At 38.6% G+C, this 17594-nt stretch overlaps 1 protein-coding gene across 9 annotated transcripts in view; it reads left to right on the top strand.

Moving 5' to 3' along the window:
* The window catches only part of LOC134529686 (uncharacterized protein K02A2.6-like), a 48500-nt gene extending 32024 nt beyond the window's left edge, over nucleotides 1–16476 (top strand). For 8 of the 9 annotated variants that reach the window (XM_063364040.1, XM_063364043.1, XM_063364042.1 and 5 more), the window contains one exon: nucleotides 7218–16476. In XM_063364040.1, coding sequence (XP_063220110.1) covers nucleotides 9415–13521 — 4107 coding nt within the window. In that variant the 5' untranslated portion in view covers nucleotides 7218–9414 and the 3' untranslated portion in view covers nucleotides 13522–16476. Of the gene's footprint in view, nucleotides 1–1329; nucleotides 1608–7217 lie in introns of all 9 variants that reach the window. The other variant, XM_063364048.1, reaches the window with a different exon arrangement.
* The last annotated feature ends 1118 nt before the right edge of the window (nucleotides 16477–17594 follow it).

The raw sequence follows: 17594 nt of genomic DNA, 5'->3' as shown, positions 1-17594 counted from the left end.
GCGATTTTCGCGTGCAGCAATTACTGGTTATAATTAACGCATCCCGCAATTTCCACGGGCACGAACATTTTTGTGCTGTATTACATTGCTATCCCGCGATTTTCCCGTCCAAGCTATCTGTGCTGCTTCCTTGACTTAGTTGAATATTTTCCCGCTAGATGTCACACAGATCTTCGCCTATAGTTGCTCATTTCCTCGCTAGATGGGATTGTGTATTCAGGTTTTATAGACAACTCGGGAAGAAATTAACGCGCCAAATTGTTTGTCTATTATTTCATGTGTACAGGTGCTTTATTTTCAAGTGAACCGTGAATAATCTTCAATGATTTTCATCGTATTGAATCCTATTTGTGTTATGAAATACTAACAAAATTCACAAATATTCGTTTTGAGGTAAGTTTTATGCTTTTTAGTTATTTACAACTGCTGTAATAATGGTTCAGTAAAATGTGTATATGTTTGGTCATCGATATAAATTGTACATGAAGAATATGTATGTGTTTATATGTAAAACTACTTAAAAAATTTCCTTTACTTTTTGAAGTGTAAATTTCTCAGTTTTGATTGCAAAATTGAGTGTGTTTTCATATATTACATTAGGATTTTTGTAATTTTGCTTCGAAGCTTGTACTTGCAAATTACAAACTTCGGGCACTATTACCATAGTAAAAAAAATATTCGCTTCGATTGGAAATTACAAATAGCAAATTCCTAATTCCTAATTCAATTGGAACACGACCAGTGCATTTGAAGTATGAATTTTCATATAAATCTTCTAATAATATTTATTGATGTGTCTGGTGCTACATGAATCTGTGGCCTATTCAAATTAGCACTTTGTCATGTGACTCAGTTTTGTTTTCAATCTCAATGACGTAATTTCGTATATTGTTTTTGTCAGCTTCGAAAAATACAAATTACAAATTCTGGGCATAAACAAATGACAAACAAATGGTTCAGATTGTAAGTGTGTGTCTTATTTATATTCTTTCCATGTAGTATGAAATTTTTGATATGTGCTGAAACAAACATAATAGATACTTGTACATAAGAAAATTCTTACGAAACATCATTGTTTTATTATTTTTTGTCCATTACTTCATGATATTCACCTTCAATATTGTAAATGTTTGTTGCAGAAATTGTGCAAAATGTGCTTCATTATCTGAAATAGATTATATTATATCACAATAATCAGCTATCAAAGGCAAGATGTTCTTTGCAGCACATATCAAAAAAACTTTTCCCCTGTGTGAAACAAATTGCATGTTTATGTTTTTCTTTAGTAAATTTTCATTTCTAGAGTACTATGTCTGGATTTATTTCCAGAAATCATACCGTGAGATGGCTTCGAGTAGCAGAAAAAAATTTGAAGGACAGAAATGAAACTGATGGTGAATCTGACGACGATAGTGATTATGTGCCTTGCTCTTATGAAAATGATTCAGATGCGGATTCTGTCGACTTGGGTAGTGGTAGTGATACTAGTGACGATTCATCTAACATTTCGGTTTCAAGTGCAGATTTACTACTTCAAGAGAGTAGAGTGTGGTGTGATGTGGACATGCAGAACATCCCTCCAGCACTACCAAGATTTCCTTTTACAGGTAATCCAGGTGTAGTTGTAGACATAGATTCCACATGTAAACCATTGAAATGTTTCGAACTATACTTTTATCAGGTAATGATTGACATTGTTGTTAAGGAAACAAATATATATGCAGAACAATTCATTATCAAAAATCCCCCGAAAGAGAGATCAGTTTATAAAACATGGACCCCAACTACTGAAAATGAAATTAGGCTGTTTTTAGGAATCCTTATTCTTCAATGAATTGTGAAGTTGCCACGGCAAGAATGGTACTGGTCCAAAAGAAAGGTCATTCAGTCTTCAATATTTCCTGAACTCATGTCCAGAAACAGGTTTCTTCTACTGATGAAATTTTTGCACTTTGCAAACAATGATAGCACTGACCTTCGCAACCATCCCAATCCAAAGTTGTGGAAATTTTTTGAAATAATGGAACACTTGCGTAAAAGATTTAGTGAAGTCTATCTTCCAGCAGACTCTCTCAGCTTGGATGAGAGTCTAATGCTTTACAAAGGCAATCTTGGATGGAAAATGTTCAATGCAAAAAATCGAGCTCGTTTTGGACTGAAATTTTTTGTGTTGTGCGAGACTGACTCAGGATACATTTGTGACTTTCTTTTATACACTGGAAAGAGCACAGTCTATAACGAGAAGTGACAAATATCCAATTTCTACCAAAGTAGTCCTGCATCTGATGGATCAGTTCTTGAATATGGGCTACTTTGTAACTGTAGACAATTGGTACATGTTTCCAGAACTTGCGGATGTGCTTATAAAACAGAGAACGGACATATATGGGACTGTAAACAGCAGAAGAAAGGATCTGCCTCAAGCTTTCTCAAAGGGAAAATTACAAAAGGGTGAGATACAAGCTTTCCAGCGTGGTAAGGTCATGGCCCTCAAGTGGCAGGATAAGAAAACTGTTTGCCTCTTGAGTACAGTGCACAATGCTACCACAAAAGTAGCAATAAACAGAAGTGGGACAGAAGTTGTGAAGCCGAAAGTAGTGTGCGACTATAATGACACTATGGGTGGAGTAGACCATTCTGATCAAGAAATGTCATATTACCCTTCATCTAGGAAACAACAACACACGTACTACAAGAAGATTTTTCGGCATTTCATAGACCAAGCTGTTTGAAACTTATACTCATATTCACCAAAATTTCTTCTGGAAAGAAGATTGATTTTGTAGAATACCGTCTCCAACTTGTTGAGAACCACATTGAAAAATATTCAGCTCCAAACAACCAATCTCCAAAAGGGAGACTAAGTGCTACACCTAACCCACTGAGGCTAACAGCCCGCCATTTTGCTAGTCATATTCCATTGAATACTATCAAAAAAGAGCCACGACGACAGTGTGCAATTTGCTGTGCTAAGAAGAACGAGAATGGCAAACGTATAAGAAAAGAAACCCGAATCTGGTGTAAGGACTGTGGCGTTGGACTTTGTTTAGAGCCATGTTTTCAGATTTATCATACTATAAAGAACTTTTAAATATAATTATTATGTTTTTAAATGTAAAATTATATAATCATTCTTTAGAGAAAAAAAAATTAGATATATTTTATAATTTTGAAAAATATTGGCTATAAAAACTGTGGGGTTGGACTTGGTTTAGAGCCTTTTTTTAATTTATCATACTAAAATAACTTTTAAAACTTATATTTTTTGATGTAAATTTATATAATCATTCTTTTAAGAAAAAAAAAATAAATGCATTATTTTTTTAAATTTTGAAAAAAAAAATTACGTGGTCAGAGGGTTAATACTGTCACCTGAGAAGGAAGAGTTTCCCGATTGGCTGCAGCTGTAGGCCAATTAGACACTTCCATTCTTCTGGTAGACTGTTTGGTTTGGCCAATCGGAGCTAGGCTTCTGTGATTGGCTGGGGGGTGGTGGCCAATCAGTGGCCTCTTCTCTTCTGGTTGACTGGGCTGTTTGGACTATCAAATGCAATCTGTCTTTTTTTAAATGCAGAGTTAGTGTTTTGAGGATTTCTTTAGAATGGTTCCCATACTCTGCTTAATTTATATCCATCTTCTCTGTTTATGTTTGATGGGGGTTTTTAATATTTCTACTAATACTCGAATGTATCTTTTCTTGTATTGTGAGATGTTAGCTATGGTGTTGAATTGGTCAAATTCAATATTGTGGCTGGTTTTCAAGGAGTGTTCTGGTATAGCTGATTTAGGTTTCCATGTTTATAGTCGCTGATGGGTTCTTTAATATTTGTGATCATGGTTTCGCTAGTTTGTTGTATGTATACTTTGCCACACGAACATGGAGGATTGTACACACCGACTAGATTTTTGGCTGGAGTTTTTTATGATTCACCATTGTCGGATATCCCTAAATCTTTTTTATAGGTTTGAGAATTGTATGTGTTTCGTGCTTTCTGAGAATTCTGTCCACTTGGTCTGAAATTCCTTTGATGTAAGGAATTAAGGCTTTGTTAGGAAGATGCTCATTCTTTTGCTCTTTGGGTGGCTTCATTGCTTTCCTAATTTCACATGGGCCACAGTGTTTACAGAAAGCCAACCCACACAGGCAAGTTCACACCACCAACCATCTCAGAAGAGAACATTTATTTCCACTTTGGTCAACAGAACTAGAACCATTTGCGAAGAAGACAAACTTGGGGAAGAGATGAAACACCTACAACTGCTCTTCAAGCAAATTGTTACCAAAATCAGAAATAGGCATGAAGCCATCCCAAGAGCAAAAGAACAAGCGTCTTCCTAACAAAGCCTTCCTTCCTTACATAAAAGGAATTTTAGACCAAATGGCCAGAACTCTCAGAAAGCAGAAAGCACGAAGTACATACAATTCTCAAACCTATGAACAAGATTGAGGAGCCCTGACATCATTGAAAGATAAAAATCTTGCCATAGATCTAGCTGGTCTATAAACATGGAAACTTGCCATCAGCTATAGCAGAACATTCCTTGGAAACCAGCCACAGCATTGAATTACACCAATTGAACACCATAGTCAACATCTTTCAAAACAAGAAAAGATACTTTCGAGAATCAGTAAAAATATTAAAACCCGCTTCAAAAATAAAAAGAGAAAATGGGTACAATTTAAGCAGACTATGGGACCTACTCTTCAGAAATCCTCAAAACCTTCCGGTGCATCTAATAGAAGTCAAGTCGTGTCTGAATGGCCAGCACCCCCAGCCAATCGCAGAAGTCCAGCTCTGATTGGGCCTATCTGCAGCCAGTCGGAAAATACTTACCTCTTAGGCGAGAGTATTAAAAGGCAGGAGAACCTCCAAGAACCTCAGTACATAACTGCTACCTGATGATGGCGACTGCAATGTCGACCAAAACAATCTCTGATATCTTCGTCCTTGACGCGGCTACAACCCAGAAGCCAAGAAACTCCAAATGCTAAAGAACTTTTCCAGACAATGTAAGAGCAAACGTTTGTGTTACTTTATTCATAATCTGCATTTAAAAAAGAAATATATATATATATATTTATTTCTATTTCAGCAAGAGTTTTGTAAATAGACTGGTACTGGCTTCCTGTAAAGAGAGAACAGCATTTAATTGGATTATGTTAGGCGATATATTGAACGGTGAAGAGTAAAAATGGAAAGAAATAAAAAATGCAAAATAATTTTGCAATTTTGACATGTTAATACTGACGGGTCTGTGTTAACTACTTAATCATTATTGGAATTGAGATTAGATATTAATTTCAATATCTTTGTTCGAAAGGTTTCTGTAGAAGCCAAGGTTTCTTGGATAGTAGCTTTTGTTTTTTTTTTTAAACAAATTTAGTCACTTTTCATTGACAAATGCCATGCTTATTTTTAAATGATATAACACATTTATTAGAAGCTTTGAATTCAAAATCTGTAAATTGTCCTTCTGCTGCTAAAGTCCACAGAGTAGTAATTTGTTAATAATTCTATGTGGCTTCAAAGAAACAATCATAAGTGCAGGAATCAGTTGTTGCATACTTACCAAATATTTTACACTTTTGTTTATTTTTTTCTGCTTGGATAAATACTTTTTTTCAACCCTCTACATTATTTCTTTTGTTAAGTTTGTAGATTCCACATGGGGTGTGCTTTTGCAATATTGTTGGCTTTTATCTTATATCCAAACGAATATTCATGGAGAAAGGAAAAGTGTCTTCTATTGAGAAGTGTCTTGTATGAGAAGTATCCTCCATTGAGAAGTTTCCTTTATTGAGAAGTTTTCTTTATTGAGAAGTTTTCTTTATTGAGAAGTTTTCTTTATTGAGAAGTTTTCTTTATTGAGAAGTGTCCTTTATTGAGAAGTTTCCTTTATTGAGAAGTGTCCTTTATTGAGAAGTGTCCTTTACTAAGAAGTGTCCTTTACTAAGAAGTGTCCTTTACTAAGAAGTGTCCTTTACTAAGAAATGTCCTTTATTGAGAAATAGATTGTTCTACCTAACTTCACCAAAAAAATCTAATTTTTGTAAAGAACAGGTTCGAAAAAAGGCACGATTTACAATTCTGTTAAATGTAACAACACTGTTTAACTTCAAACTTATCCATCTTAACATACACATCTCGTTAATCTTTGTTTGCTTCATGGAAATACAGTGTTTCATTAAATAGTTTCAATCTTTTTGTTCCTTCCATATCCACTGTTAACCCTTCAGTTCAGAAATGGATGTTTGTTTTAAAAATTACCATTCTCCATCCTCAAATTTTGTAAGTTCGTTTTAACTGTTTATAAATTTTCCATTTTGTGTTTCTTCTATATCAGGCTTATTTATTAGCACACAAACACTAAGTTTTTTTTGTGTACATTGATCACATCAATTTATTTGTGAAATGTGAGATGTTTTCATTTCTGATACATTGTAATTTCCCCCCAAGGTTATGCTAAATAAAGCACAAAATTAAAATAATAATTTTCTATTGTTTGCACTTGTTTTGTTAGACATGCACATAGACACGAAAACACAAAGAGGTTACCCACTTTGTCTGTAGGGTTGTGTAGCACTGTGTTAGAAGGTAAATAATCTGCATGGTAGCACAAGTTAAATTGTGTCTGTCATGGCTGTGCATCACTATTGCCAAAGCCAAATATTGAGAGTGTCTTCTAGATGAATAAATTGTGTAGGGGTACGGTTATTGGCCACATTAACTGTACATACAAAATAGTAGTTAACATACTTTACTGTACTAGAAAAAAAAGTTGCAGAGTTAAGAGTTATAAACTTCAAGACTTTTTAATTTTGTAGGTTAGCGGTAAGTTATTTGTAAGGGTTAGATTTTTTGGTCCATTAAATATTTTACAATTTTACTTAAGTAGATTTATGACAGTTTTAAAACATTTGGATCCTTAACTTCTAGGTTGCCCAAGTCATGTTTGAAAGATTGTCTACACAAAACCTTAGGAGCAACTATGCAGATATAACAATTAAGAGTGAATTTTGACTACTTCATTTAGTTGCACTTAAACAATGCACCCAAATTTTGCACTCTTCACAGGTTGTTGTCCAGTTGCTGGTGAGACATTGAATTAGTAAAAGTAATGAAAATTTGAATTATTTGTGACTTCTGTGTTTGATAACTTATTGCTAACAAATTTAGATGTATGTACATTATTAATGATGATCTTTGAAATTTTAGATGCTGGAGATGAAGTTAAGGACATGTTCAAGTTTGAGTTTTGGTTGGAAAATCTCAAGCACACCTCACCACAAAATGAGTTTAGCACTCTGGCTAATTTTATCAAAGATAGTGAAGTGAGTGAAGTATTTTGTGGGAGGTTTGTATCAGACACAGTAATCACTGAGTATGCTACACGTGAAAGTGCTTATACAAAATTCAATAAAGGAACAATACCATATGGTTGTTTCAATAAAATTATTTATCATTTTGATTATGAACGAAATTTTGGCATGAAACACTCCATGTGTCACAGCATAAATGAGCATCATCAGATTTATGGCAGTGTAAAATGTTGGATTGAACACAAGTGTCCACTATCTTATGATGGTTGTACGTACTCTCTTAGAAGGATTGATCCAGTCAATAAAGATTCATGCAATGTACAAGATTCATTTAGCAACGTGGGACTGACATCTCTACATGGTTACTGTGAAAGTACATCAGATGGAATGGAAAGCAGTGTACGTTCTTCTCTTGAAAGAGGACATGAAGCAATAAGTGAGTCATATGCAAAATGCAAAAGAACATCATTTTCTTTAAAATCTAAACCGTCCATTCAGTCAACATATTGTACGGGGCTGCTTGATCTCCCATTAGAATTACTGAGAGACATTTTAATGTACCTGGACCCATACAGGTAAAAAAAATTCATTTTAGTATATATTGTTAGTGCATGTTAAGAAAAACATTTCAATTTTTGAATATATTTTTATTATTTGTAATGGTTATTCACTTATATAACATAATGGTTGTTAAGGGCAGGGATTTCAAACTTCGACCACAGGCATTTTTCATGTTAGTATGTTAGTATGCCTGATATGGGCCAACACAATATGTTGGCAGCAGAATTAGTAATTTTTTAAGCCATAAATCTAAAATATATATTAAAACAGTTCAGATGTTATATGTTGCTTGTGCTCATCACTTAAGACTGCACAAATAATGAAGAAAGGAAATGTAGCCCGAATAAATAAATAAATAATGAAAAACAAATTTAAAAAGAGGTATAGAATTTAAGTATTATAAATTTAAAGTAATACTATTCTTTTGTATATCTGGTAAACTGATAATTTATATCTTGGTAGTAATGTGTGCAAAATGTGTATAATGTTAGGGCGGTGGGCTGTTTGGTGCGGTGTTTTTCAGTAAAACATATTTGTCACTCAACAAACCTCCACAAGTACAGAATGTTTTGGATTTTGTTGTTAACAATATACTCCTTACGAAAAATTAAAATTTTAAATTATGTTTGTGGTAACGTGGATTATTAATATGAATGTGGTTGGCAAAATGCTCTGAACACTGGCAACACAGAGTCCAAGCACCCACATTTCTGGTCACAGTATTATGCACATAATACTCTAGAGGATTGACATTTGTATGTTTAGAATATGTATTTAGTGGACAACCACCAAAAATTACCGCAGTTCTTTAAAATAGCAGGTGAGGTTAGTACAGGATGGACACAGACTGGAAAAAGTCAGTGAATTTAAAACAAGTCAGGGAAAACCTGGAAATGTCAGAGATAATTATGATTGGTCAGGAAATTTTTGAGATAAATTTTTTCTGCATCGTAATGTTTTCTTCAATGGCCATTTATTGTAAAATAGTGATTTTATCTATATCAGTTTTAAAAAAAATGTGTCTGCATATTACCGTATTTTCCAGAATAATCCACACCCAATAGTTTTTAAAATGTGAGTTGAAATAAACAGTGCGCTGCTTATTCAAAACTTGACAATGCTGCATGGTAACCCTGCATAGCACCAAGTTCCATCAAGGGCCAAGGTTTGTTAACCTGTTGTTGCTTAATCGTTTACCGACATCTTTTGGTTGCGATTATCTACGGTGGTTGAAAAACCCTAAAATGATTAAAATTGATGATAAAATGGGAAGTCATACTATACAAAGAAAGTCGTATAAGTGACTTTAGTTTCTGATTTATTTTGTTTATAACTTAGCATTGTTTTCAGTGGTTATTGCTGAAATTTTAATGGTGCTTCACTGCAGTAAACAAAACTGTAGTATAGATGAATTAGCAAGTGGGTTTTCCGATGTTGGCGACTCTGAGTCTGGGAAGATGGCGGACATGTGCAGTACATAACATTGGCGACGAGGTGGTTTTTTTATAATAAGTTCGTGGTTTCTCGGAAGAATGGCTTCGTTTGGACGTATGGACGAGTTCGATGAACGTTCAGATACAATAGGGACGTATTTGAAGAGGTTACGGCACTACTTTGACGCGAATTCGGTGCCAGAGAGGAAACAGGTGGCGGTGTTGTTGTCTGTGATCGGGAAGACGACGTTCGGGGTTTTGTGTGATTTGGTGTCTCCAAGTGAACCGGGAAATAAGTCGTTCGTAGAGCTAGAAGAAATATTGAAAACTCATTATAGCCCAAAGACACTCGTGATTGCAGAACGGTTCAAATTCCATGGGCGTATCCAAAAAGGAAATGAATCGATATCCGAGTTCTCAGTAGCCATTAAGCACTTAGCACAAACATGCAATTTTGGCGCGTTTTTGCCGGAGGCTTTGCGGGACCAATTTGTTAGCGGCCTGCGCAGTTCAAATATCCAACAAAAGTTAATTGAAGCAGAATACACGTTGGACCAGGCCTATGCATTGGCAACGACACTGGAGCAAGCGGAAAAACAACAGCAACTGTTCCATGTTCCTCAAAGTCACAACAACAATTCCGGGCCTCAGGCATCGTCGGAAGAAGTGTATAAAGTGCGGGTGCAACAAAAACATCAGCCGGGGACGGGAGCATTTGGAACTAGTGTTGGTCAACGGGAATGCTATCGGTGTGGTAGTAGGGAGCATATAGCGGTAGCGTGCCCATACTCACAATACAAGTGCCACACCTGTTCAAAGGTAGGACATTTGGCTAAGAAATGTCGCAAGCAGAAGGTGGCCGCAGTGTGGGGGGTGGCAAAACAAGACTCAAGGGTGCCCATTGAGGGGAACAGAGGGGGTGAGGGCCATAGCAAGGAAGTGATGGAGTTGTTTAACGTACAGCACCCGGAGGGGGTGGCTTCAGTGGGGTACCAGGTACTGGTTAGGGTGGAAGGTAAACCACTGGTGATGCAAGTGGATACCGGATCGGCAGTAACGTTGGTGTCAAATGAAACATACTTAGCAAACTGGCCAAACTTGCAGTTAAGTAAATCGAAGGTCAAGCTGCGGACATATTTTGGGGATGACCTACCAGTGAAAGGGGGTGCTCAAGTGGAAGTGGAATATAAGGAACAGAGGAGCAGACTTCAGCTATTAGTGGTGGACTCGGGTCAACAGCGGCTTCCATCACTATTGGGAAGGGATTGGCTCGGTCATATTCAGTTGGACTGGAACAGTATTTGTGCAGTGAGTGTTAGCCAGATACATCTGGGGCGGGTACAGGAGGAAGTGCTAAGGGGGCTTCTGGATAAGTATGCGGGAATATTTAGTGGGGCGTTTGGAGAAATTAAAAATTTTGTGGCTAATTTTACACTCAAGGAGGGGGCCTCACCAGTTTTCCTCAAGGCAAGGACGGTACCATTTGCACTTCGAGACAAGGTGGACAAGGAGCTGCAGAATTTGGAGAAACAGCACATACTGGACAAAGTGGAATACAGCAGCTGGGCGAGCCCACTGGTCATTGTCCCAAAGGCGAACGGCGAGGTAAGAATTTGTGCAGATTTTAAGGGGACTGTGAACCCTAGAATTGAACTAACACGCCAGCCACTCCCAGGCATTGATGATGTGTTTGCATCCGTAGCTAATGGTAGGGTGTTTAGTGTACTGGATCTGTCTAATGCATACCAGCAGTTGGTCGTGGGGAAGGAATCACAGGAATTGGTGACAGTGAACACCCATAGGGGCCTGTATAGATACCGTAGGATGCCGTTCGGCTTGTCGAGTGCTCCTGGTATATTTCAAGCGGTGATAGAGCAGATGTTACAGGGTATTCCAGGAGTGGTGGCGTATCTCGATGACATTCTGATTACGGGGGGTTCAGTGGAGGAGGGGTTGGAGCGACTAGAAGCAGTGTTGGCGAGGTTGCAAGAACAGGGTGTACAGGTTAAGAAACAAAAATGCCATTTCTTGAAGGAAGAAGTTCAATTTTTGGGGTATGTTATAAGTAGGGAAGGTATTCGGCCAGCGGGCGATCTACAAGAGGCAATTAAAAAGGCACCGGTACCTACCACGGTGACACAGTTGAAGGCGTATTTAGGCTTAATCAATTTCTATGCCAGATTTGTTCAGGGAATGTCAGGCAAGCTGAAACCGCTGTACAATTTATTGGCAGAAGGAGCAGCATGGACATGGGATGCCAACTGTCAACAAATTTTTGAGGAAAGTAAGGAATGGATACTTCAGGCTCCAGTGTTAGTGCCCTTTGACCCGCAGAAACCACTAATTGTAGCTAGTGATGCCTCACAATATGGAGTGGGTGCAGTATTGTCGCACAGGATGCCAGATGGCACAGAACGGCCCATTTGCTTTGCGTCTAAAACCCTGTCCAAGGCGGAGCAGGGTTATTGCCAATTGCAGAAGGAGGCGTTGAGCATCATCTTTGCAGTACAGAAGTTCCACAAATACTTATACGGTCACCATTTCACGCTGTATACGGATCATCGCCCGTTGACAACGATTTTTGGACCAAAGAAGGCAGTTCCATCTTTGGCCGCAGCCCGGTTACAGAGGTGGGCTCTTCTCCTGACGACCTATAACTATTCCACAGAATACAAAAAAGGAGAAGACATGGGTAATGCGGATGCTTTGTCAAGGTTACCACTGGCCTACGAGCAGTCAGTGGAACAAACAGTTTTCCTGGTACAACGGGACATCCCAATCAAAGCGGAGGAGATTGCGAAGGAAACGGAAAAGGATGAAGTCTTGAAAAGGGTAAAAAACTATACTATGTATGGATGGCTGCAGCATAATGAGGTGGCAAGTATGAAACCTTATGTCACCAGAAGGGATGAATTAGCGATAGAAGATAATTGTATTATGTGGGCGGACAGGGTTGTGGTTCCACAAGTATTGAGAGAAACAGTGTTGCAGATGTTGCACGAGGGTCATCCGGGAGTAGTGCGGATGAAGATGCTGGCTAGGAGTTATGTTTGGTGGCCAGGTATGGATAACGAGATTGATGATACAGTAAAGAAATGCACAGCCTGCCAACTAACTAGGCATAGCATACCACAGAAGTCTTGGGTGCCGTGGCCGGAAGCTTGTCGAGTGGGGGAACGAGTGCATGTGGACTTTGCTGAAAGGGAGGGAAAAAGGTTGTTGATCTTGGTTGATGCCTATTCTAAGTGGGTGGAAGTATGGCCAATGCAGAGCACGGTGGCAGAGAAAACAATTGAAAAGTTGCGAACGGCTTTTGCAGCATATGGCTTGCCGGAAAACCTGGTGGCGGATAATGGGCCTCAGTTTCGCTCAGAGGAATTTCAGCAGTTTTGCAAGGCAAATGCCATCAACCTGCAGTTGACACCACCGTTCCACCCCCAATCCAATGGAGCAGCGGAGAGAACAGTGCAGTCAGTAAAAACAGCCCTTCTGAAGCAAGCAGTGGAGAATGGTCTAACGGGAGGGACACTCTCCCTGCAGCATACATTGGATAAGTGGTTATTTGCATATCGCAACACACCTCACACCACAACGGGGAAGACCCCAGCGGAAATGTTCTTAAAAAGGAAGCCTCGTACACAATTGTTGTTGGTGAAACCAAACTTGCCGGAATATCATAAAAAGCCAAGTAGGCTGAGAGGAGGGCCAGGACTCAGGTTTAGTGTACACGATCTGGTGTGGGTAAAGTGCGTCAGAGGAGAACAGACTCGGTGGATACTGGGAAGGATTGTAGAGGTGGTGAGCATGGTTACATATAGAGTCAAAGTAGGGGAAATAATAAGATTTTGCCATCAGGATCACTTAAGGAGGAGTCACTTGCAAGAGGAGATACAATTCCGAAGCCGAAAGGGGGCAGCAGGGGCAGTGAGTGGTACCGGACCGAGGAAAATCCAAGGGGAGGAGAAATCAGAAGTGGGGGCAGCATCTCCGCCAGGGGGACCAGCGACAACGAGAGCAGCAGAAGGAGCAGTGGAGAACCGGATAGAAGAAGGACCAAGCGAAGCTCCGAGCACAGTAGAAGATAGTGAAGGGGAAGAGTTTAGGGGCTTCGGTGAAGAAATAACTGTTTTACCCACCCAGAAATTGTTGGCACAAAGGTGCAGTGGGAGGGTGAGGCGTCCCCCTAAGCAGTGGCAACAATGGTAGGGGAGGTGCTGAAGTGAACAGAAGTGATAAACAGTGCAGTTGGGGAAAAAGAAAAGAAAAGAAAAGAAAAGAAAAAAAAAAAAAAAAACTAATTTAGTAGGGAGGAGTGTAGTATAGATGAATTAGCAAGTGGGTTTTCCGATGTTGGCGACTCTGAGTCTGGGAAGATGGCGGACATGTGCAGTACATAACAAAAACAACCTTGGTTGGTACAGTAATTCATTTTCATTCATGACCATTTTCTCCTTGCATCACTGTAAACATTTTATTACTCACAGTTAATCCATAAAAAAAATATTTACTGCCTGATATCTGTGGGGACGTGTATTTACAATTTACATTAAGAGTTTTAATGGAAGTATTGAAATACTTAATAATATTCATGTGGCAAGAATATAGTGCTGAAAAAAAATTGGTTAATGTCCACAACGGTACCAAGATTGCTATATTATTTTTACAGAAAACCTTTAAGGCAATTTATTATTTGGGATAATCTTGCAAGTCTGGAGTAAAAAATTAATATAAATTTGAAATATGGTTCTAAGGTGTGTTTTTAAGTTTAGTGCAAGGGTTTTTCTAAACAACAAATACTTATTCTAATGGTCTACATATAAGGGGTGTGAGGCTTATTAAATAGCATGGCTTATGTTATCCTAAAGGAGAGCCACTTGTCTGAAAAAAAATATTAAATCTCCTCTTAATAGTCTGTCTTTACTTCTTGACATGTTTTACAATCATTCTCTAAGAGGTGTTATAAGTAGGGACCTGAAAAATTCGCGATCGCGATAAACCCGAAAAATAACACGAATTTCTTTATTTAACAGTAGAAACGTGATTTTTAATGTTTTGAGTCAATAACGCGAATTTGTTGTAAACAAATAACAATTCACGATTCATTTAACGAATTTACGAGCTGGCGATATTTCCTATTGAATACATCGATATTTATCGTTTTCTTTGATATACGTGTTCTCTAAGTCGCTGTATCTAAATAAGTTCGACTAATCGATTTTGAGTAAAACATCCACACGCGACGCGAAACGATCGCCATTTCAGATTTCACTTCTTGGGTTTTGACGTGATTGTCGCATACGAGTGATTTATCTAAAGTTTCATGCCGTTATTATAAGTATAAAGATGCCAAAACTTCCAGTCAGTGTACGGCAACGAGCCGACGAATTCAAAAGTGCCGGTGTTTATGCGTCAGATGCGTCAACGCTTATGTGTAAATACTGCAACTGCAGAGTGGTATTTGAGAGGAAAGATTCCGTTTTAAAACACACAAAAAGTGAAAAACATGTCAACTCTAAAAGAAAATACACGAATGGTTCTTCTGAAAGGAAAATCCAGACGTCTGTTGTCGAGAATTTCGGAAGCGTAAATCAACGTAAAATCGACATTGAACACATGGCAATGAAAACGACAGAGGCATTCGCCAAGGCAAATTTACCGCTGGAAAAATTAGAAGTCCCACATTTAAAGTCATGGTTAAATGAGTTCGTTGAAGGTAGGATTTTTCCCCGTTGCATTCTGAGTTAAGCTCTTCTGTTTTTATTAATTCTTGGTCATTAAATATCGTATTGTTAGATCCTACAGTGCATAGGCCTAACCATGTCAGAGAGTCGGTAAAACTCGCTGTTTTAATAAAAATAATGCCAATGTCCATACACATTGATAAGCTGAAGGCATAATTTTTTTTTCTTTCACGAGGCTGGGTATAACTCAACTCATTCCCCACCCTCCTCCGTTTCTTTTTTTGCATTTTGCAATGTGTGAAAACACCACCTCGATCTGTTCACAACTTACCTGCAATATTAAAAGTGTTTCCTAAAATTATTTCGGCGAATTACTCACCAAATATTTATTATATTTGTGATACACACGTGTTTAGTAAAGTAATATAATGTAACTTAAGCCTATTTAGTAAAAATATGGTGGCAAGTTGGTAACTTGTAGGCCTACTTTATTTAGTATTTTTACTGCTTCGAAGTAGACAAAACTCAAAGTACAAAAATATGACATCGCAATTTCTTTACAAAAAGTGTGTGAATTAATTTCCTTGATGTTAATAGGCCACTCTACTGTGGTATTAGAGTAAATAGGCCCAACTTACTTTTTCTGTAGCATTTTAGGTTATGTTACTTTTTTTTACCCCACAAACATTGACACTAACTTATTTGGTTTCTTTGAATGCAGAATGAATGTAAAAATAAATCCTAATGCAATAAAATGATTTAGCATCGTAGGTCTAGGCCTACCCTTTTACTAGCCTTTCCATTTTTAAAGTGCTCTATGACAAAATTCCTTTAGTGAAATTTCTTGTATTCAGTAAGTATTACTTTGTTAAATGATGATTTAAATTTGTTATTTTCTATGCAATTGTGTGTTATCAGCATATGTATTCAAAAGTAAAAATACTTAACACTTGTTTAATCAAATAATCAGACATACTTCAGAATACTTAGAATACTTCATTTGAAACATCCACGATGTCAAATTAAAAATAAATTTTAAATAAAATAACCTCGCTTTTATATCACGAATTTTGGGGAAAATAACACCACTTTTGAGAAAAAATAACCCCACTTTTTTCAGGTCTCTAGTTATAAGTTCTGAGGTTCGGTTATATATTACAAATACTGTGATATTGTGAGAATGGTCAGCTAAATTAGGTTAAATACATTAAAAATCCTGAAATATTGTTTGAATAATTGGTTAGGAATTTCCAATGTAAAATGTAGCTAACTTTAATTAACTAAACATAACTAAACATACTATAGTATTGTTACGAACGTGACATTGGCCGGGACACGTGAAGGTGCAGAGCTGGCTGGCGACTGCCGCAATATGATATGTGCCGAGCGCGCCTGGAAGATAACAAGGATTGTCGCTTTCCCCCCTCCTTCCCATCACTCCCCGTGCGGCGCCCTGCCTTTAAGACGTAACTGACACCGAACAGCTGGGAGTTGTGCGAGCCGCCGACACGTGTTTTGAGAGATTTCTGCCGTCGGGACGGCTCGCGATGACGCGACAACCCGGCCGCTCTCGTGAGTCTGGAATTTCGCTGGGGCCTATATATATGCCCGAGGACGCTAGTCGGAGAGTCAGAGGGTCAGTGGAGTTGAGCGAGAGAGTTCAGGCGGGAGCCTTCCTGCGGTGGAGCTTCCGGGGCGATAGTGCCGCGGGTGTGGCAGAGTGGCGAAGTCCTTGGACGAAGGTTCCAGGGCAGGGAGTGAGTGAGTTCAGTGGAGTCTGGAGTTTTCCTGCGGCGGAGTTTCCGGGCGATAGAGTCGCGGGCGCGGCGGCGGTGTCCCGAGCGAAGTTGCGAGCGAGGCGTCGAGTGGGATCTCGGCGAAGGGTGTGACGGCGGCGACGGAGTGCGGTGACGGAGTCCCGCGGCGGAGACCCACGAGGGGTGCTGTGGCGAGAGTTGCGGCCCAGCGAGGTATGCGGAACGAGTGACTGGGGAATTGACATTTCTTTAAGCTCGCGGCAGCCTGGGAACTAACTGCACTAGTAGTAGTTGAGCCCATCATTAAAAAATTGTGTTAAATGGGAGCTTCGTATAAAATATGATACTATTTCTTATTCAGACTCAATTTTTGAAATTTTTCCCCAGCTTACTATTTTTTCATTTGTTTGAGTGCTTGGCAAACGCCTAATCTATACCAATGCCTTACATTTTTTTCAGAATGTTTTAATTTTACTATTAGCACCATTAGTTTGCAGGCCGCCGCGAGCTTCACTAAGTCCATGGAGAACAAAGGTAAGTTGCCAGACCTATCTATATGACAGTGGCTGTGGTAGACTTCAGATTGTCAAATATACAAGCCGCCCGCAATGCACCCAAGTAGGTAAATATTTGCCGACTTCCCGTTTTGTATATCGACATCTTTGAACCGCTGACTCGCTCAAAAAAAAGTGTATTTTGGTAGTTTTAGATATTCATACCAAATTAGTTATTTTATTCCCCTTAAAAACATTGAGGTTCCTACAATCATTTGTGCCTTGAGGGAATAGGTTTGGGAGGTGTTTGGCACTTCGGAGATGTTCGTTTCAAACAAAACCGACTG

The sequence above is a fragment of the Bacillus rossius genome, chromosome 2 (genome assembly GCF_032445375.1).
Source record: "Bacillus rossius redtenbacheri isolate Brsri chromosome 2, Brsri_v3, whole genome shotgun sequence".
Taxonomy (NCBI): domain Eukaryota; kingdom Metazoa; phylum Arthropoda; class Insecta; order Phasmatodea; family Bacillidae; genus Bacillus; species Bacillus rossius.
This window is presented reverse-complemented; position numbering and strand designations above follow the sequence as displayed.